The sequence below is a fragment of the Limanda limanda genome, chromosome 20, assembly GCF_963576545.1.
Source record: "Limanda limanda chromosome 20, fLimLim1.1, whole genome shotgun sequence".
NCBI lineage: Eukaryota > Metazoa > Chordata > Actinopteri > Pleuronectiformes > Pleuronectidae > Limanda > Limanda limanda.
The window spans coordinates 22271840-22294499 of record NC_083655.1 but is presented as its reverse complement, the minus strand read 5'-3'; the positions used below and the strand labels follow the sequence as shown (position 1 = coordinate 22294499).

The following is a 22660-nucleotide window of genomic DNA, read 5'->3' as shown; positions in this document are numbered from 1 at the left end:
AAAAAGTCAAGATTTTAACCATTGCTTCCAAAAAAGGCTTATCTCCCCGTTTCCAGCTGTTTAGTGACATTTGGGATGATGTGTGATGAAAAAGTCAAGATTTTAACCATTGCTTCTAAAAAAGGCTTATCTCCCCGTTTCCAGCTGTTTTGTGACATTTGGGATGATGTCTGATGAAAAAGTCAAGATTTTAACCATTGCTGCCAAAAAAGGCTTAACAACAGAAACGTTCTCTTTTTTCCAGCCGCTTTTTAATGACAGAAAAGTTGTTTTTTTTCTTCCGCTTTTTAACGGCAGAAAAGTTCTCTTTTTTTATGCCCCTTTTTAACAACAGAAAAGTTGTCCTTTTTTCTGCCGCTTTTTAACAGCAGAAAAGTTGTCTTTTTCTCTGCCGCTTTATAACGACAGAGAAGTAGTTTTTTTTCTGTCGCTTTTTAATGGCAGAAAAGTTGTCCTTTTTCCTGCCACTTTTTAAAGACAAAAAAGTTCTCTTTTTTTCCTGCCGCTTTTTAACGACAGAAAAGTTGTCTTTTTTGATGATGCTTTTTAAAGGCAGAAAAAATGTCTTTTTTTCTGCCGCTTTATAACGACAGAGAAGTAGTCTTTTTTATGCCGCTTTTTTACGACAGAAAAGTTGGGGGTTTTTTATGCCGCTTTTTAACGGCAAAAAATGTATCTTTTTATGCAGCTTTGTAACGACACAAAAATTGTCTTTTTTTCTGCTGCTTTTTAACGGCAGAAAAGTTGTCTTTTTTTATGCCGCTTTTTAACGACGGAAAAGTTGGTTTTCTTATGCTGCTTTTTTACGACAGAAAAGTTGTCTTTTGTATACCGCTTTTAAACGACAGAAAAGTTGTATTTTTTTATGCCCCTTTTTAACAACAGAAAAGTTGTCCTTTTTTCTGCCGCTTTTTAACAGCAGAAAAGTTGTCTTTTTCTCTGCCGCTTTATAACGACAGAGAAGTAGTTTTTTTTATGCCGCTTTTTAACGACGGAAAAGTTGGTTTTCTTATGCTGCTTTTTTACGACAGAAAAGTTGTCTTTTTGTATACCGCTTTTAAACGACAGAAAAGTTGTATTTTTTTATGCCCCTTTTTAACAACAGAAAAGTTGTCCTTTTTTCTGCCGCTTTTTAACAGCAGAAAAGTTGTCCTTTTTTCTGCCACTTTTTAAAGACACAAAAGTTGTCTTTTTTTCTGCCGCTTTTTAACGACAGAAAAGTTGTCTTTTTTGATGATGCTTTATAACGACAGAGAAGTAGTCTTTTTTATGCCGCTTTTTTATGACAGAAAAGTTGGGGTTTTTTTATGCCGCTTTTTAACGGCAAAAAATGTATCTTTTTATGCAGCTTTGTAACGACACAAAAGTTGTCCTTTTTTCTGCTGCTTTTTAACGGCAGAAAAGTTGTCTTTTTTTATGCCGCTTTTTAACGACGGAAAAGTTGGTTTTCTTATGCTGCTTTTTTACGACAGAAAAGTTGTCTTTTTGTATACCGCTTTTAAACGACAGAAAAGTTGTATTTTTTTATGCCGCTTTTTTACGACAGAAAAAGTTGTCTTTTTTTATGCCGCTTTTTAACGGCAGAAAAGTTGTCTTTTTTATGCCGATTTTTAACGACAGAAAAGTTGTATTTTTTTATGCCCCTTTTTAACAACAGAAAAGTTGTCCTTTTTTCTGCCGCTTTTTAACAGCAGAAAAGTTGTCTTTTTCTCTGCCGCTATATAACGACAGAGAAGTAGTTTTTTTTATGCCGCTTTTTAACGACGGAAAAGTTGGTTTTCTTATGCTGCTTTTTTACGACAGAAAAGTTGTCTTTTTGTATACCGCTTTTAAACGACAGAAAAGTTGTATTTTTTTATGCCCCTTTTTAACAACAGAAAAGTTGTCCTTTTTTCTGCCGCTTTTTAACAGCAGAAAAGTTGTCCTTTTTTCTGCCACTTTTTAAAGACACAAAAGTTGTCTTTTGACTTTGTCTGAAAGCATCACTCGTTCAGAACCCATCACACGTCCTGAATACATCACACGTTCTGAACGTGTGACACGTTCTGAACGTGTGACACGTTCTGAACGCGTCACACATTCTGAACCCGTCACAGGATCTGAAAGCATCACTCGTTCAGAACCCGTCACACGTTCTGAATACATCACACGTTCTGAACGTGTGACACGTTCTGAATGCGTCACACGTTCTGAACCCTTCACAGGTTCTGAACACGTAACAGGTTCTGAACCCATTACACATTCTGTCAAGTTATGAACGTGTGACGTTGGGATACTGCGAGGCACTTTACATTATAGCAAAATGCCTAGGAATGTCCCACACTAGTGGTTACGGAAGTGCAATACTTGGGACAACTCTAGGCACTTATCACAGTAGCAAAATGGCTAGAAATGTCCCGACCAATCAGAATGAGCTGGACACTTTGTCATGGAAATTATTAAATCTAACTGTCCTCTTGTAATTGTAACAGATTCTCCTGTCCTGACATAGCTATGCTCAAAGTTCAGTTGGATGGACCTAAAAAACATCATTATATAAATTCTACCTAATGTTTGCATCTGCCTGATATCAGGAAATGTTAGTTAGTTTGAACCTAAACGTCCTTGTGACTATTTGATGTTCTGCCCAGTGTCTATACACGCAGGAGAGAGGGGGCATTTTGCCCAACCTCTGAGGAATGTCTGAGCAATGTCTGAGCACTGGGCACATCCTGCCTGCATGATATCGAAGGATGACGTGGAAACCCTTGAGCTGTGCATAAAAAAGCTGGCACATCCCACCCGCCATTTGTCAGATCCTTGATACTTGCAGGGGTGCTGAGGATTCTGTGCCGCTTGGCTAAGTGTTTGCTTAGTAAAACTGTTTGTGTTCAAATCTATTCTCTGTAAATTGTTTCTTCACCATTAATTAAATACTTTGATATAATTGAATTGATCACTCAGTCTGATGGTTTATTTCCTCACCAGGGAATGAAATACAAATTCCCTTCCACCACACACTTTCTCTTGGCACTTATCATTGAGGCAAAATGACTAGAAATGTCCCATTCATTTGGCTAGGTATCTGCAATACTTGGGACACTTGTAGGAACTTATCATTATAGCAAAAATGCCTTGAATTGTCCCACACTTGTGGTTAGGGATGTACAATACGTGGCACACTTCTAGGCCCAGGGTTCATACACATTTTGACCAATGCATTTTCGTGACCTTTCCATGACTTTCAATAACTTTAAACCAAATTTCCATGACCAAACATTTTGTGAGAACTCGGTGTGTACATGAAAAAGTAAAAAATTGTATTATTTAGGCTAACAATGAGAATTTCACAGTATACAGTATACCTTGAATGACACAAATGAATGAGACAATAGTTCTTCCTGAGGAGACTGGCATGGCTGGAAAAACACTGGCAAACTTTTACAGGTGCACCATCGAGAGCATCCTCACAGGCTGCAATACTGCCTGGTATGGTAGCTGCTCTGCTGCTGATCGCAAGGCCCTGCAGAGGGTGGTGAAGACAGCGGAGCGGATCATCGGCTGCCATCTCCCTTCCGTGCAAGGCATCTACAGCACAAGATGCCTGAGAAAAGCACGGAAGATCATAAAGGACCATAGCCACCCAGGCTATGGAATTCTCACACTGCTGCCGTCTGGGAGACGTTACCGGAGCATCCGAGCACGGACTACCAGACTTAAAAACAGCTTCTTCCCCCAAGCCGTAAGGCTTCTGAATCAGCAACACTGACCCTCTGAACAGTTACCATGTACATTCTGCTCCACCACCCATACAAATACACTTTCTACACATATATTCATATTATTTAATTTAATATTCCCCCCGCTTCAAACTGTTGGTAAACTGCTGCTTCATTTTGCTATGTTATATGGTATATGTTATATGTTAGAGGTTATATGTTATATGTTATATGTTATATGTTATATGGTATGTTATTTTATTTTTATTTTGTAAAGCCCTTGCCTGCCAGGTCACAAGATCACAGGTCCCACTTACTACGTACTTACCTCACATATATTCATATTATTTAATTTAATATTCCCCACTCTTTCACCCTGTAAACTGCTGCTTCATTTTAATATGTTATACGTTATATGTTATGTCAATCTTTTACATTTTTGTAAAGCTCGTCTACTGTGTAGATGCTGCCTGCCATCATCCCAAGAATTTCACTGCTCCAATGACGCTGTCATTGGTGCATGTGACAATAAACTTTGATTTGATTTGATTTGAACAGAGCCACTCGTTCGGACCAAGCTAAACACGAGCCGGAAGTTTCATGTCTGCGGAAGACAGACGCCGCATTCCCGAGGCTGTTATTGGATGAGCCCATCAGGTGATGGCGCTAAAAAATGTCATGAGAAAATGTACTGCAATTTAACATGTCATTGCCCAAGTTTCCTGGCTTCATCCCCATCCGGACAGATATTTTTATGGAAAGCCAGTATTAGTTTGGAGATTACAGGGCACAGACACATCCTACCCAGCATAATGTCTTCCTGTTGAGATGATTGCTGGTAGATGTGTCGTTTACACACGGTCATGGGCGGCTGTGGCTGAGGGGTAGAGTGGTCGTCCTCCAACATGAAGGTCGGCAGTTCGATCCCCAGTCTGACCCATCTGCATGCCGAAGTGTCCTTGGGCAAGATGCTGAACCCTCAATGGCCCCCCATAGAATAACAAAGTGCTGTGAATAGTATGAATGTATGTGTGAATTGGTGAATATAAAACTGTACTGTAAAGCGCTTTGAGTGGTCATCAAGACTAGAAAAGCGCTATATAAATACAAAGCAATCAGAATTCTTTTATTTGCCAAGTATATTTGCACATACAGGAAATTGCCTTGGTGTCATTGGTGCACTTAACATAAAACAACAATATAAAAACAACAATATAAAACAAAATAGAATAAAACAGAATAAATATATATACAGTAACAGAGTTATGGGCACGTGCGGTGCTAAGGTGCAGAGATTGGTGATAGCGCCAATAATATTAAAATTAATAATTATAAATTATGTGCAAGGGGTGGGGGGGGCAGAGTCAGTGTGATGCAGAGTCAGTGTGATGCAGGGGGCTTGTTTGTGAGCCCCACTGCCACGGGGAAAAAACTGTTCGGGTGGCGCGAGGTTTTAGTCCCTATGGCCCGGAACCTTTTTCCGGATGGAAGTCTCTGGAAAAGGTGGTGACCGGGATGTGAAAGATCAGCAATGTTCTTGCCTGCTCTCTTACTGGTCCTGGAGTGGAACAGGTCTAGGAGAGCCGGCAGGTCACATCCGATGTCCTTCTCAGCTGACCTTATGATCCGCTGCAGTCTGCCCTTGTCCTTGGCAGTGGAGGCAGCGAACCAGACGGTAATTGACGATGTGAGGATGGACTCAATGATGGCTGTGTAGAACTCAACCATCAATTTCCGCGGCATGTTGAATTTCCTCAGTTGCCGCAGGAAGAACATCCTCTGCTGGGCCTTCTTGATGATGGAGGTGATGTTCTCCGCCCACCTCAAGTCCTGTGCAATGATGGTCCCCAGGAATCTGGAAGACTCCACTGTTTTAACTGGGGAGTCGCACAGGCTGAGCACTAGACGAAAAGCAGTATTATTGTCACAGTGAACCTCTACGGACAGGCCTAATCCCCTGCTGTAACCAACTGTTTCCATGATGTTACCTCGGCGTTCGCCAGTGAAGACAAGGTGGGTCTATCGGCGTTTGCGGACCTTAAGGGGGATTTGGAGAACAAAGGAGAGAGCCGCGGGGGGGCTCGCTGAGCCTCGCGGACCGATCGCGACGTGTGATCTAATTAGCATATGAATCGGAGTCCAGCCGCTGGCTAGAACCTCTCTCTACTCACCATTGGAGGAAACCACAGACCCTTGAAACTAATGTCACTCGTGATTGGTTGGTAGAAGTGTTGCTATTGGTCACCTTATGGGTCATTGCAGTGCACACGTGGGGTCACAGCAATCCGCACGTGGGGTAAGCCCCTCCCACACAATATTTATAATAAAAATGTATATATTAATATTTATTATTATTTATAAGTAAGCCTTTACCAAAAGCACTGCAGTTAATTAAAACTAAACATTCATGTGATGCTTGATGTTATAGGTGAACATATTGTACAGGGAACAAATGTGAACAAGGTATATGTGGAGTGAAAGCTTTATTTACATACAGCAAAAATATTGTACAAAAACTCAGATGAGGCTTGAAATGTTTCTCTGCAGCCTCTGGGTCATGACTTCTTTGTGGGACTCTTCTCCAGTGTGTAGACGTCTGTGGTGTGTAGCTGTGAGATCAGTGTAGCTTCCAGTCTTATATGAAGTGTGGGACACAGGTCGGTGCGCTCCTGGCTGTGGAAGGATGGATCCATGTCATCTGTCCCGCTTCAATCAGCTGTAAACACATTCAGTAAAATTAGCACAGTTCAATTACAACATACACCTTTACATGTAACTGGAAAATTATTTAATGAATATAACCTTACCCTCTTTCTTCTCCGACAACTCCTCAATGCTGATGTAAGGTCTGGTCGGATCATACTGGCTCATAGTGTGTCTTTGTACGTCATGGACAGGCAGCTGGAAAACAACACATGTAACATGACTTTATTATTAATAAACGGAAATAGCCGCGCTGCATCACCGTTGGAAGATCCACAGCAAAAAAACACCAAAACAATTCATAAACAGTTACTTACATTCAATGGCTTCATTTTCTGCACTTTAAATCCGGACTTTCAGCGTCTCAGCCTAACGCCTCTTTGTTTGTGTGTGTGTGTGCGTGTGTGTGTGTGTGTGTGGGGGGGGCTGAGGCTGTGAAAACATACAGAAAAAAGTCACGTTGATGAAAAAACTTAACGAGAACAAACTGTTACATCTAAGTAATTCATACATATTTACACATGCACTAGATCTGCTCCAGCACTCGATGCTGTATTCGTATTTAAGCAACTTTCTCGCTATCCCAAAGAGTGGCGGACATGCTTTCAGATGTACCAGTTAGCTTAGTGGTTAGCATGGCGGCTCTAGCTCACCGTAACTCAGGGACTGTGCGCCCGTCTTCTCCGCCTCGACTCGTCCACACCGGGCCCGCGGCTCTGCCTCCACACGCACTCATCTTCTCCTCCAGGGAACAGCGTCGTGTCGACTTCAGCAAGTTATTTACCCCGAAGACAGAGTCACTCGTACGGGACAAGCTAAACACGACCCGCTTCCTGTCTGCGGGACACTCGACGCTGCTGCACGGCGTTTACGAGGCTCTGATTGGACGAGTCCATCAGCTGATGACGCGAGCGGGTGACGTGAGCAGCGGTTAATTCATATGGGATAAGTATTTGACTGAGGCCAGGTTTATTTTTTGTGGTGTTTAGTACATTTACACACATGATTCACGCTGTTCTGTGTTCGTAACCTTATAGTTGAATGCACTTATCGTAAGTCGCTTTGGATAAAAGTGTTGACTGTTTTAATGGAATACTGAGAAAGTTTAATAACAACAATTAGACAATTGAAGTTCAAATTATGAAGGAATTTAAGCTCTATATTGTGTCTCCTTTATATTTAAAATAATAATCAAACTGAGTGGAGATGTATGTTGTATCCAAACAGCCGGCTGCTGTGTTTTGTCACTGTGCAGTCCATGGGGGATTAAATATTACTATTTTTATTATTAAATCATTAAATCAATGAATGTTTCATAGCAATTTTGAAAGTAGTGGTGAAAAGGTACCATTTATAATTCATGGAACAGCTTAGTTTGCCATTGACATGTGAATTTGATGCCAGTATTTTGGGAGGACAGATATTTTTATGGAAAGCCAGTAGAAGTTTGGAGCTTACAGGACACAGATGATCATACCCAGCATCATTTATTTGCTGGTAGAGGTGTGGTTTACACTTCCTCTGTGCATTTAACCAGCACAATTGAAAAAGTGACTGTAATCATGCCACTCTGTACAGTTGTTGAGATTTAGGATTGGATGACAATAAAAATTTGAAATAAAGTGCATTGTTTCATTTCTTTTGACTGCATTGACCTTTGTTCGTGGTATACAATATAATTCATTATAGCACACTTACTTACTTAAGAACAATTTAAAATTTCAGGTTTAATATTTATTTTAAGCCTGGTTTACTCAGCCAGATAGTTTGTTGGTGCCTCTTACACATTGGTGTTATCTGCTCTCAGGGAAACTGATTTGCATTTGTGAAGCTCAGAGCATTGTCATTTGCATGTGAAAGCGTCCTCTAGGAGTTGGAGCAGGGGGGGTCAAATCTCAACAGCTCACAGGCTTGACAACTGCAGGAACCCTGAGCGTTTCCTTTGCTGCCTGCAGATACGTGTGAAAGTCGTTAACCGAAGGATGTGCCAACACTTCTCTGCGACACAGATTGACACAAACGCTTCTTTTCATGCAGTGGAGGGGGGGGGGGGGTTTGGGCTGGGCTCCTCCTGAAGTCTGCCACCATCTCTACAGTTTTCAAAGCGTTCAGCTCCAGGTGGTTCTGGCTGCACCAGGAAGCCAGGCTGTTAACTTCCTCTCTGTAGGCGGCCTCATCCCCATTGGAGATTAATCCGATAAAGGTTATGTCGTCTGCAAACTTCAGGAGTTTGACAGAGGGCTGGCTGGAGGTGCAGTTGTTGGTGTAGAGGGAGAAGAGAAGAGGGGAGAGCACACAACCTTGTGGGGCTCCAGTGCTGATGGACCTGGACTCAGAGACAAGCTTGCCCAGCCTCACGCGCTGCTTCCTGTCAGTCAGGAAGTCAGTGATCCACCTGCAGGTGGGCTCAGGCACTCTCAGCTGTGTCAGCTTGTCACAGAGAAGAGCTGGGGCGACGCTGTTCAAAGCGAAGCTGAAGTCCACAAACAGGATCCTGGCGTAGGTGCTGGGGGAGTCGAGGTGCTGGAGGATAAAGTGGAGTCCCATGTTGACTGCATCATCTACAGATCTGTTGGCTCTGTAGGCAAACTGCAGTGGGTCGAGGAGGTGGTTGGTTAAGGTCTTGAGGTGGGTCAGCACGACGTGCTCAAAGATCTTCATTACTACAGAGGTCAGGGCGACTGGTCTGTAGTCATTAAGGCCTGTGATCCTCTGCTTCTTGGGAAGGGGGATGATGGCGGGTACAACACATTCAGCCAGTGAGGTGTTGAAGATGTAAATGGTAAATGGATTTGTATTTATATAGCGCTTTTCTAGTCTGATGATGACCACTCAAAGCGCTTTACAGTACAGTTTCAAATTCACCCATTCACACACACATTTATACAGTGCATCTACTTGCAGCACTTTGTTATTCTATGGGGGGCTATTGAGGGTTCAGCATCTTGCCTGAGGACACTTCGGCATGCAGATGGTTCAGACTGGGGATCGAACCGCCGACCTTCAGGTTGGAGGACGACCACTCTACCCCTCAGCCACAGCCGCCCAAATCCGCCCCAATGTCCGTGAACACTGGAGAAAGCTAGTCTGCACAGTGCCTCAGTGTGGAGGGGGACACAGCGTCTCGTCCAGCTGCCTTGCGGGGGTTCAGTTTCTTCAGAAGTTTGTTGACATCTCTCTCCTGAATTGAGAGAGGTATGGTAGGGGGGAGGGGTCATTTTGTGGTGGGGGGGTAGAGTCTTTGTCCAGGCTGGGGTGAAGAGGTGTGATAGCTATGTGAGGGGGCTGGGAGTGTGGGTTAGAACTGGTCCACTGTCTTTCGAATCTGCAGTAAAAGTCATTCAGGTCGTTTGCAAGTTTGAGGTCTTCCATGGAGTGGGGGGATTTGGTTTGCAGCCGGTGATCACCCGAAGCCCCTTCCAGACTGACAAGGAGTCGTTGGCTGCAAACTGTTGTTCCAGCTTCTTGGAATACTGTCGTTTGGCCTCCTTAATCTCCTTGCCAAACGAGTATTTAGCCAGTCTGAAACTATCCATGTCCCCACTCTTAAAGGCTTCTCCTTCTCCAAACGAAGCTGTTTGAGTTGTGCTGTGAAACAGGGCTTGTTGTTGTTGTAGCTCACCCTGGTGCGTGTTGGAATACATCGGTCTTCACAGAAGCTGATGTATGACGTCACAGCATCTGTGTATTCGTCCATGCTGTTAGAAGCAGTTTTAAAAATGTCCAAGTCAGTGTTGTCCAGGCAGTCAAGCAGCTCCTCCACAGCTTCTCTGTTGCTCCAGTTCTTTGATCTCAGCACAGCAGCTTTAGAAAGTTTGAGTTTCTGCCTGTAAGCTGGGATCAGGTGAATGAGAGCGTGGTCAGATAGGCCCAGAGCAGCGCGGGAAACTGCATGATATGCTTTGCTGATGGTGCTGTAGCAGTGGTCCAGAGTGTTCTCACCCCTAGTCGGGCATTTGACTAACTGTTTATATTTGGGGAGTTCATGAGATAAGTTCCCCTTATCAAAGTCCCCGAGGACAATAACAGGGGAATAAGTGTTCTCTCTCCTCCTCTCCACCCCCAGTACCTGCTCGGCGAGTTGGCGTTGAGCCTCGCGCACGTCAGTTTGCGGGGGGATGTAAACTCCAGCCAGGATGAAAGAGGTGAATTCACGGGGAGAGTAGAACGGTCTGCAGGTAATGAAAAAAGTTTCCAGGTCCAGAGAACAGGACTGTAAAATTACTTTCACGTCTCTGCACCAGCCCTGATTTATATAAAAACAAATCCCTCCACCTTTTGTCTTGCGTGAGAGGATCGGGTCGCGGTCCGCGCGTAACAGCTGAAAGCCGGAGTCCGGTGTGGCTTCGGTCAGCCACGATTCCGTGAAACAAAAGACAGAAGAAAGGGAAAAGTCTCTATTTGTCCGGATGAGGAGGCGCAGTTCGTCCAGCTTATTACACAGCGAGCTTACATTGGAGAGGAGGATGCTCGGGAGAGGTGAGCGTAATCCTCGCTCCCTGAAGCGCACCAGGGCCCCAGCTTCCCTCGTCGTCTCAGCCGGAGTCTCGCTGCGTGTCCGAGGACCACCGCACCTTTGATGAGTAAGTCCACTAAATCCACCGAAGAGGCGAGAAAGTTGGGACATAAATTGGATGGTGTTGTGTCCCTGATGGTAAGAAGCTTGTCCACTGTGAAAGTAATCAGAGTAGGGTCGCAGTAAACAGAATTAAATACTAAAAACAAACACAAAAGTGCGCACCAACACACCGAGGCAGCCGTTCGTGGCGCCATCTTGCATGTCAATACAAAGCCATTACCATTACTGTGCATTTAACCAACACAAGTGAAAAAGTAACTGTAATCATGCCACTCTGCAAAGTGGTTGAGATTTAGGATAGCGATCATGGGCAACTAAGATTGAAGAGGTGGGTTGTCACTCCTGTCCATGCAAACAGACTTACTGAGCCTCATTGTTTTGGATTATAATAAAATGTTGAAATAAAGTGCACTGTATAAAGTGCATTTTTTTCATAGCATTGACCTTTACTCATGAATATAATGTAATTCATTATAGCACACTTACTTAAGGGAAACAATTTCAGGCTTTATATTTATTTTAAGCCTGGTGTACTTACGCCAGAAAGTTTAGTTGGTACCTCTTAGAAAAAGGTGTTATCTGCACTGAGGGAAACTATCCCTGATTTGCATTTGTAAAGCTCAAAGCATTTCAATTTGCATGTGAAAGCCTCCCCTAGACTTAGGAGCAGGGGGGTCACCCCCAAACATTCACAGGCCTGTAAAACTGCCAGAAACTTGTAAACCCGCGTCAGCCTGACAGTTTTCTGTGTTGCCTGCAGATTCCTGTTAAAAGCCGTTAACCAAAAATTTCATGTGACACTTAGTGACACAAACTCTTCTTCCTTTAATGCAGTTTGGCTTCATGAACATGCAACCAATCTGTTGCGTTCAAGAATGCTTTATTCTGCATCTATAATTAGCATATTGTGTTCAGTGCAAATTGTATTACTATTTAAAATGATGTAGGCAATATACTTTCTTATGTTTGCAAAGCTATTGAGGTTGCAGACCCTTTGGTTGGGGGCATCCGCACCTCCCTGTGACCCCCGGGAAATCCACCCTGATTCTTATAGACTGGTTTTGACTGCTCCAGGTATAAATAATCAAATTTGGATTTGTAAATCTCCAAATATCAACCAGATATAAAGCATGTTTAAGGCTAGTTATCTTCATAAGAGTTTATGGGTGGGAGGTAATAAGAGATGTTTCTTTTCAATCTAGTGTGTTATTTAAGGCAATATATGGAGATTGTGTGTAACAGCATTCCTGACTTATCAAAAGACATTGTTGAATGATGTCAATAGCACTTACCTACATTGTACCAGGGTAGCATTATCATATATGAATATAATTTATCGTTAATGTTCATAGACAAGGCATATAGATATGAGGTAAAGATGCAAAGAAAAATATCAACAAATAAGTACTTTTCTAAAACCAAATTTAATGAAGCAAGTCTTACAAAAAAAGCAAGTCCTCTATTTTTCAATTATATGGTGAAGTGCTTCAAAAAAGGATCGAAGGAACTTGCAGCTCACTCAGAACATAGTACCTGGCCTCCTAGTTTTTTTCAGAAATAAAAATGAATTTAAAACTCCTAAATGCATATAGTCAACTCACAATCAGCTCTACATAGTCCCTAAATGTACAGCACAATCAAGACAAGTCATTATATCAGGGCATAGTTGCATGAAACTCACTTGCCGATCAGATTACTAAAGTACATTGTAAAGCAAGATTTAAACACCAAAGAAAGTAACTACTATTAGTCCTACGCAAATACCCACATTCTTAAAAAATCCATAGAGATAGATCTTGATGGTCATATTTGAATAATTGGTTGCGTTTGAACTTGTTTAAATGTGTATTAGTATATGATCTAAAATAATATTTGAAAATATTATATATTAATATACAACAATTTAATATGGCTAAATATAACTTTTGGCGCTTGTCAGAGAGAGTTAAGGTGTTAACTCAACATGTTTGAACATTCTTGCCATGTTTCAATCTTGCCAAGTTAAATAAATTGTGTACCTCAATATAGCACATGGATGTATCATCTCCAAGATACCATATTGTCATCATCTAATAAATAAGGCCTATGAATTTGAGTTAGACCCCCTCAAAAAAGTTGAAGAGATTTAAAAGAAGTGATGGGACCACACATAGCAAAAAGAGATGGCACTGGTTAAGGGGAAAAACATGACGAGAGAGCAGTAGCAATGTAGCAATGATGACCTAAAGGAGATTTTAAGAGATATAAAGGAAGTTGTTAGGGTTACAGATATGTCGTTGTAGATGGTCATTTTCGGCAACGCAGAGAGATGTTTTGCAGTCTTCTGGCTTTTCCTCTGGCATCAAAGGGCTGCATCTCCTTAACTTTTGAGCTGGCCAGCTGGTAGGAGCTGGAGCAGTAGCCAGGTCTCTTGCAGTATTGGATCGCAGTGCAACGAGGCTGAGAGTCTGCACAAAAAACAAAATGAAAGTTAGTATGGAAGCAATTCTGTCAGGTTCTTGAAGCATATAGAGTTCTGAAAATCAATTATAAAATGTTTGTGGTTATTTTAAATTGATTTTAAAATGCAGTGGTGGTGAGAGTGAAAATATACTCCCCATCAACACATACAAAAGCTTTATCAGCCAAATTAAATTGTTCATGTTAAATCTTAGTGACTAGTAACTGTTAAAATGCAAGATTTGCCTTTGAAATATAGTGGAATAGAAGCTTAGTCCCGTCACATACTTAAGTAAAGGGGAAGAGAACCAGGTGCTGCCTGAACACCTCCTGAATCCATCACTGCATATTCCTCTTTCTTGACTTTCTTCATGCTCTTGATTCACCACTACAGATTAAAGCCTGCAACATTAGCATCACAAGCTACACGCAGGATAAGGGTTGACATCAGCTTTTAAGAGATGACTTTTGGGCATCCCATCTACGTATGTGCCATCGATACAGAACCTTTGGTTATTGGTCAGGACCTGCTGGACTGACTAGCTCCACTCATTGATTGTCACTGGGCACACATTTGGCCCAGGTCGACACCCCTGTTGGGATTATTCTGCTTTAAACTACCTTTTGGCATTCAATAAATCCAGCTATCAGACACATATTAATATTGAATAACAACTTTAATTGACATTAAAGCTACCTCTGGGCACTACCCTTCAAAAGAAGGAAAAAGATAGCAAATTTACAGATTTTGTCTCATGAAATTACTTACAAGTTTGGACAATTTAATTGATAAGTATAACCCAAATTACCATATCAGTAGATAGCAAAAGTGAAGTATATGGAGTTCTTGACATTGTAGATGTTGGCAAAATTCACACTTATGCAACATTAATTAAAAAAGTATGTGTGTCAAAGAAAAACATTTCTAATGAAAACAATAAATGGTAAATGGATTTGTATTTATATAGCGCTTTTCTAGTCTGATGATGACCACTCAAAGCGCTTTACAGTACAGATTCACATTCACCCATTCACACACACATTCATACAGTGCATCTACTTGCAGCACTTTGTTATTCAATGAGGGGCCATTCAGGGTTCAGCATCTTGCCCAAGGACACTTCGGCATGCAGATGGTTCAGACTGGGGATCGAACCACCGACCTTTAGGTTGGAGGATGACCACTCTACCCCTCAGCCACAGCCGCCCATAATAACGGTATAACATACAAACTAACTAAAAGTACTTACTATATACAGATGTGTGTGAGTGAGTGTGTTTCAAAATGGCGGCAGGGGCCACTAAGAAGACAAAAGGACCACTGAGTGTGTGTTAAGTTTGTGGAGATGTGTGTGTGAGGTGCTGGTGCCTGGTTACAGAAAGTAGTTGCATGCAAAGAAAGTCTCTGCGTCTATGAAGAGCATAACAGAGCTAACATTAGCTTTCAAATAACTAAAAACTATCACAACACAAAATCGACATAAACTTAAATCAAACTAATGACACTGTTCTGTGCATAGCCTGGCATAATTAGCCCAGTTGAGTTGCCAGTTCGTGAAAAGGGAGAAATGGTATTTTTTTGATGTGCTGTTTGAAGTCCAGTGAAGGGGTCTAGCCAGCTGGTTTGTAGCTCCTGTTGTTGTTGTTGTTCTGCTGGCAAGACTGTGTCTCCTAACCTATCCCTTTTCTTCTTTCCCCTGAGCTGTAGGTGGAGATGACGTCAGCAATAATCAGTACACACCTGGGCCAGGTGTGCTGTTCTTTAAAAAGCCTTGCCACATTCATGTCACACGTCTTGCGCTCTCTGTGGGACGAGGTTGGCTCTCCCCGACTCCCATATGCAGCATCCTTTTATGTTTTGTTCATGGACACACGTTGTTTTGTTGATTATAATTAATTTTGTAATCATATGTCTTCATTATCAATGTCTTGAGACCCATTTGATACAGTTTGACATGGTTGAGGTCAGTGGATGAGGAGGAATACATCCAAATGTAAGACATGCAAAAAACAAGACATTTCCTGTTGCCACCAGGGGGCGCTGTGATTTCAAGTCATAATTTCTGTGTAGATGTCATCATTTTTAAGTCAGTTTTTATCTCCATCTTGTTGTGATTACACTTATTAAAGTTTTAAGTTGATTTGATGAAAGCTCTACGACAAGTCCGTCAAAGTAAAAATGTGGAATATGGCCACTAAATCCAAAAAGGCGGGCTTCCTGTTCTTCATCCCGTTTTTCATAATGCTCCTTGAGGCTTTTTTTCTATGATTTGTCCAGTTTCGGTGAAAATCGGTTATTTGGAAACCTAGGGGCTGGGTTCCAGGTGGCGCTGTTGAGCCATTTTGCCACGCCCATAACCGAATACTCCAGAATACGTACATTTTCACCACTTTCTAATTTACTGCAAACTAAAAAAAATCTGAGCATGTTGAAGCCCTCAAAAAGCCAATTCAATGAGGTCGTAATAATCATAATAATAATAATACATTTTATTTATAAGGCGCTTTTCAGGACACTCACGCACTCACACACTCAAGGTCGCCGCACAACAGTCAACAACACAGTCAAAACAAATCTCTAAAACCTCTAAAATGCACAAAGCAGAGCAGCAATAATAATAAGTCTTTCAATTTCAATAGGGCCTCTCACCGTTGGTGCTCGGGCCCTAATAATAAAATTCCTTACAATTTCAATAGGGCCTCTCACCATTCGGTGCTCGGGCCCCTTATAATAACAAAAATCCTTACAATTTCAATAGGGCCTCTCACCATTCAGTGCTCGGGCCCTAATTACCAGAGTTTGCTTCTCAACGGGTACGTTGCTGAGTGAAGAGAATCTATTTGAAACGTGAGCTGGTGGGTCTTTAATCGTGGGCTGTTTTTAAGGGTAGCACTATTCCCCCTCAGGACCGTCACCCAGCCGCCCTGGGCTCCCAGCTGCACGGGACAAGTCAAGGGACTGCTAGCTGTGGCTATGCTACATGCTAAGCTAGGTGGCTCTGCGGGGGCTGGCTAAATACAGCTAACAGAGGTTTTAAGCTGCAGAGCCGAGCTTCTAAGTCGCCAAGCCTTGCCTCCATCGCTACCAACACACTACATTAATTACATGTACAACTACTGTTAAAGGAGGCAGAGGAGTAAGTAAATATGAGACACTCGGAGCAAGAGAGAGAAGTGGAGCAAGAGGGAGAGAGAGAAGCAAGGGTGAGCTCAAACAGAAGAATCCGGTGACATGCAGATGGAAGGACACAGAATCACTAAAGCACCAAAGAGTATGGGTTGGTATCAAGGGACAACACTCTGCACTGGGCAATGAGGCTATCACGGTGTGAAAAAAGCTGCAGTTCCATGGGAAGCCGCTACGCACGGCTCCAAGAGAAAAAAAGTCCCATTGTCTCCCATGTTAAAAAGCCCGACTTTAGAGCAGAATTAAACCTGTTTACAGCCTGGTACAAAAATTGGTTTTAGTCTCAATCGCGAGATTCTTCCTTTGTGACAACTCTGAGGGGTTGAATTTTATTCTAACGCCCTCGTTTAAGCGATATAGAGGTTGGAAATTCACGTGACGTCACAGTAAACTCGCCGACTGTCACTACCTGGTGTCTGCTCGGCTCTCCCGGAGCTAACAGTCTAACATAATCCCTGTTAGAGTGAGCACAGCCTGAGCCTGGAGACGCTTCCACCCACTCATCGGATGAGTAACACGGTTTGAAGTTCTGCTGGTTCTCCTGACTGACTAACTAGAGGTGTCTGCGCTCCCGTTTCTGTGGTAAGTGAAGTTTACTCTTTTATTTAGATGTGTAAGCAGGTACCGGTGTCTCTGTAGCAGGCTCGTTAGCTTAGCTACGCTAAACAGCAGTCAAGACACCACCAGCAGGGGTGGACTGGCCATCGGGCATACCGGGCATAATCCCGGTGGGCCGTTGACCCAATGTGGGCCGGTCTGGTCCGCTATGTTGTTGTTTTTTTTTTTTCTCTTCTTCCTCTCTAAATTCCCTCCAATTGGGCCGGCCAATTGGCTACAGAGGGCTAGCAGTGTGTTGCCAGCATCGACACATATTATTGGTCTATTGTTTGTCATTGTCAATCAATCATGGGCTGACAGGCTCAGAGAGCCCTGACAGTGCTGTCAATCACAACACAAACCAGGGTGGGGCGGGACCTCATTGCATTGGCGGTGGGAGTCGCGGGACGGGCTGCTGCTGAAACAGAAACTTAAAATGGATAATAAGAGTAAAAAACGCATCCGGGAAAAAAAGCAGAAGTCTCTGGAGGTGGAGGCTGCTAAATGTGCCAAACTGACGGACCTATGTGGTGCCGGGTTCACCAGCCCAGCAGCAGCAGGTGCGCCGGGAGACGAGCGAGGAGGACTCGACAATGATGAGCGAGTGGAGGCAGACATGTGAGCGCGCATTTTCAATTTTCAATACATTCTCCAAACTGGCTCGTTACTTGAGCAGCGGAGGTTGGCGTCGCACGCCTCTACCGACGGCGCACCTCTCTCTCTCTCTCGCTCTCACTCGCTGCCCCCTCCCTCCTGAGATGTGCAGGTCCCGGTGGCGTGTTTGCCGTCGGGGGGGGCAGCGCGAGAGGTTGGTCTATCCCTCCGCAGGTTCACCTTCAGAAATCTTGTTACGACTTTTACTTCCTCTAGAATAGGATAAGAGATAGTGTCTTATTTTGTGTGCCTATAGTATAGTGGTTATACTGTGGTTTATTAATGTTCTTGGGCAGACACAAGAGGCACTTGTTTATAGTTAAATAGAAGTTCAGATGCACTGGTCCATTACTATTTGAACCTCAGCATCTAGGGTTCAAAATTGGTAAAATTATACATTATATGCATATTGTTGTTGTAATTTTTCAGTCAGTTGAGATAAATCTTGAGGAGAAACATTTTGGGTTGTTTTGTGTCTGTATAGACCTACTATAAAAAGCAATTTGCATTTTTAATTTTAGTTCTTGTACTTTTGATACTTAAGTACATTTCAACACCAGATACTTTAAATACTTAAGTACTTTTAATATGAGCTACTTTAAATTGACGTAACTTATGTCTTCTAAATGTCTTAATGGCAGATGTGCTCGGCTAATTATGTGGGCCGGTCTGAGCCAAAAAATGCCCGGGCCGTTTTGTTCTCCCAGTCCAGCCCTGACCACCAGTAATAGCGATGCTAATTGGGCTTACCGGACGGGAGTTTTTACCTACACACACCGGGATGCGCTGATCCCCCAGCAGAGAGAAGCGGTAGAGTTTGGTGATGAATCTTTAAGACTGAGACAGGAGACTGTGTGTGTCCGGAGCTAACGTGTCCGGAGAATTAGCTCCACCACGTAAGATAACTGATGTTATGTAAAGCTGTTTCACTCACCATCCCATTTGACTTGACTGTGTTACACAGATTCTTATTCTGCAGAAACAGATTTACTGTTATCAACTGAACCCTGAGTATTTAAAGTCACATCTGCATTGTAAAAGCAGCTGTTTAAAGTAGCATTAAGTCTCCTCAACCTCTTTATTCAGAGTATTGGTGTTGTGTTGTAACGTATTACAGTGAAAACTAAACGTGTCTGCTGCCTTCAGTTTTTACATCGTTAATCTTAGGCAGACCTCAGTGAATTATTGTGTTAATTATAAATAAATTATAGGAAGTGTAACTTTACTAGAATAGACAGTCACATAGAGAAGCTGAGGATGATGTCCACAACCTATTTCCTAAGCTGAAATGGGTTGTGGACATCATCCCATGTCCACAACCCATCTGATGAACTTTGAAGTAATAAACATTTATTTTTACCATGTAAAAGTTGTTAAGGAGTTAACCTGGCACATGTATGACTTAACATATGTGTATTTGTGTTGAATGTTCGTAGAGTGTTTTCATTACTTACAAACAGTCAAAGCAAAGTATTGCAAATAATACATAACGTATTAAATAATATATGCAATATTTTTAATGTGAAAGAACTCCATACTGTACATTCATTGTCTTGGTAGTGCACAGTTTAATCCAAAAGCATATTCAAATACTTAGTTGAATATCCACAGAAAATAAGGACACAAACTTTGTTCATAAGCAGCACTTCCTCAACAATAATGCCATACTTTTATGTTTCCTATCATTTTATTAGGGATGGACGAGCCTGAAGGACACAGCTGTGCTGACCGTGTTCTGTCTCTTATGCCAAAGAAGAAAAATATAACACTGGGTTCTTATTTAAAGTGTATCAAATCAGAAAGCAAAAGATAAACATTGTTCTAATAAGTGTTCATTTTTTATCCAACCATAATGAATACAAACATCAAACAGTGCTAACTCCAAGAGAAAAAGAGGGGGAATACGAATAAATGGTTGATTACATACATAATTTATTAAATAAAAAGGAGAAAGAAGAAAGAAAAAAAAGGTAAAATTAAAATAAAACCAGGGATAAAGAAATAATAATTGTCCACTCCAGAATGTAGTATGTGCTATATATGCTTTTCAGAGAGGATGGTGTATAATGTATGTGAATAGGGAGAGTTGACAGATAACCGCTCAACCAGAGGCCCAGAGCGAGATTTATTATAACCCTCATTGTATTTATAACGCAGAGACAGGACCCCATAGTTTAGTAAAGATAGACTTTTGGAGCCTTAATGAATATGTGATTTGCTCCATTTGGTAGATGTCCCATACTTTTTGGGTCCATATATTGTATGCGGGGGGGGGTCGGGTTTTAACCATTTGATGGCTATACACTTCAATGCTGCTGTGGGTAGTATGTTTAGCAAGTATTCTTTGGCCCTCCCGTCCAGGCCTTCAGGCATTGCTCCCAATAGTGCTACTGTGGGGTCTTGTGGTATGTCCTGTTGGAATATCTCTTTGAGGGCATCAAAGATTTCTCTCCAGTATGTGTTTAACTTAGGGGAGAGCCAGAATATATGTGTGTGATTGGCAGACCGTGTTCCACAGTTCCGCCAACACAATTTGGAATGCGTCGGGCCCATCTTGGCTAATATTTCTGGTGTTCTGAAGATTCTGGTAATTATTTTCCATTTAAATTCCCTCCAGGTGTTTGAATTTGTAGCTAGGTGTGCATCTGTGCACATCCCCTCCCAGGTATTCTGTGGTATGACTGTGTTCATTTCCGCCTCCAATCTCTGCTTTATCTGCAGGGAATTATGTAGATTTAGATAGAAATATGTTATAGAGTTTTCTTATTGTTTTCTTATCTTCGTTCCCCATCTGTAATTCTATTAAGAACTCCTCTAAAGGGGTACGTTTTAAAAGCTTTCCCCACTCTTTGTGTGTTGTTAGAAAAGCTCTCAATTGTAGATATCTGAAGAAATCTGTTTTGGGGAGATCAAAATCCCTTTTCAGCTGCTCAAATGTCTTGAGGTTGTCCTCATTAAATAGCTGATGCAGGTAGACCAATCTTGTATCTGACCACTTTCTAAAGCCTGTGTCTCGATTGTTAGGTGTGAAGGTCTTCATAGATCCAATACTTGTTAGTGATGAAATTAACTTTGGAAGCCCAAAAGCGGTCTGTATTTTGTTCCAGATTTTAAGAGTGATCTTTGTCCCCTCTGCCAGTTCTTTAATGGGCGCATCTTAAAATGCCAAGTTTTGTAAGGGCTCTGGGGATATGTTTTTCTCAATATTAAGGCAGCGAGTGTATGTGCTATTCTGAATCCACGCTATCAAGGGTTTCATTTGTTCTGCCCAGAAGTAATATTTTAAGTTTCGAAGTTTAAGGCCTCCGTTTTCCTTAGATAGTTGTCAGGTTTTAAGTCTAATTCTAGGACGCTTTTTTTGCCATATAAATTTGGAAATGATTTTATCCAGGTTATCAAAAACAGATTTTGGGATTTCTATAGGTAGCATCTGAAATAAGTAGAGAATTCTGGGCAGAACATTCATGCGAATACTTTCAACACGACCGAGCAGGGATAGAGGGAGCATGGACCATCGGTCACTAGTAATGCATCAAATTATTTTACTATAATTGGCCACTGCAAACAGCAGGGTTGATAAAGGGCAGCCTTGTCTGCAGCCGCGTTCCAGTGTGAATCTTTGTGATCTATATCCATTAACTTTAACAGCTGCCTGTGGTAATGAATAAAATGTTTGAATCCAGTTTAGAAAGTTGGGGCCAAATTCGAATCGTTTTAGTGTTTGGAATAAATATTGCCATAAAGTATCACTGTTCCCTGTCAAATGCTTTTTGAGCATCTACGGACATAATCATTGATTCTGATTTCTCTTCTTTTTGATGGGATATAATGTTTAATAAGCATCGTAAGTTATCGCCATAGTATCTTCCAGTGATGAATCCCGTCTGATCTGTGCGGATAATTTCAGTGATTATATATGATTGACTCTTCTTGCTAGGATTGCTGTTAGGATGCGCAGGTCCCTGTTCAGCAGTGATATCGGTCTATAGGATTGGCACTCTGTGGGGTCTTTACCTTCTTTATGAATTACCACTATAGTGGCCTCTTTCCAAGATGGTGCGATAGATTTAGATTCTAATGCATGGTGGTATGCTTTTAGCAACAGTCGTGATAAAATATCCTTAAAGGTTTTACAAAATTCATTAATATATCCATCTAGTCCTGGGCTTCTATTATTTTTGAGTGTTGAGATCACTTGCTTGATCTCCCATTCCTCAATAGGCTCATCTAATTCCTTAGCTGCTTGTTCTGTCAGTTCAGTTAATTTTATAGGGTTTAGGAACTCTGTAAGTTTTGCATCATCAGAGCAGTTATCTGTATTTTTGTATAGAGATTCATAAAACTCAGCAAAGGATTCTGATATTTTATCTGGTTTTGTAACAAACGTTTCTTTTGATTTTATTTTCTGTGCTGTATTAGATGATTGCTGTTTTCGTAATCTGAATGCTAATAATCTGTTTGCCTTGTTACCGTGTTCATAGTATCTTTGGTTTGTGAATCTTAAACTTCACTCAATTTGATCTGATAGTAGGCTGTTGAGTTCTCTCCGGGTTGCGTTTAGGTCATTTAGGAGACTGGCCGAAGCTGATTGTTTATTCTCTTTAGATGTTGGTCTTTGGCCTATGTCCCATTTTAATGCCACAGGTGCGTGATCAGATATAGTTATTGGCAGAATCTCAATGTCCACTATCCTATGTAGCTCTGCTTTAGTGGTAAAGAAATAATCAATCCTTGAATAGGATGTATGTCTGCCTGAATAGAAGGTGAAATCCCTGCTTCTCGGAAACCTGCTTCTCCATATAT

At 41.8% G+C, this 22660-nt stretch overlaps 1 protein-coding gene and 1 long non-coding RNA gene across 2 annotated transcripts in view; both read right to left on the bottom strand.

The window, feature by feature from the left end:
• Positions 1 to 6164: 6164 nt before the first annotated feature.
• LOC133026986 (uncharacterized) lies at positions 6165 to 7545 on the bottom strand. Its single transcript, XR_009683246.1, has 4 exons — positions 7055 to 7545; positions 6719 to 6833; positions 6506 to 6599; positions 6165 to 6414 (listed from the first exon to the last, which is right to left on the bottom strand). It is a non-coding gene; the product is annotated as an uncharacterized LOC133026986 (long non-coding RNA).
• Positions 7546 to 13266: 5721 nt separating this feature from the next.
• pde1ca (phosphodiesterase 1C, calmodulin-dependent a) overlaps positions 13267 to 22660 on the bottom strand; it is a 130818-nt gene continuing 121424 nt past the window's right edge. Inside the window, exon 17 of the mRNA XM_061093614.1 lies at positions 13267 to 13427. Coding sequence (XP_060949597.1) covers positions 13267 to 13427 — 161 coding nt within the window. The remainder of the gene's footprint in view (positions 13428 to 22660) is intronic.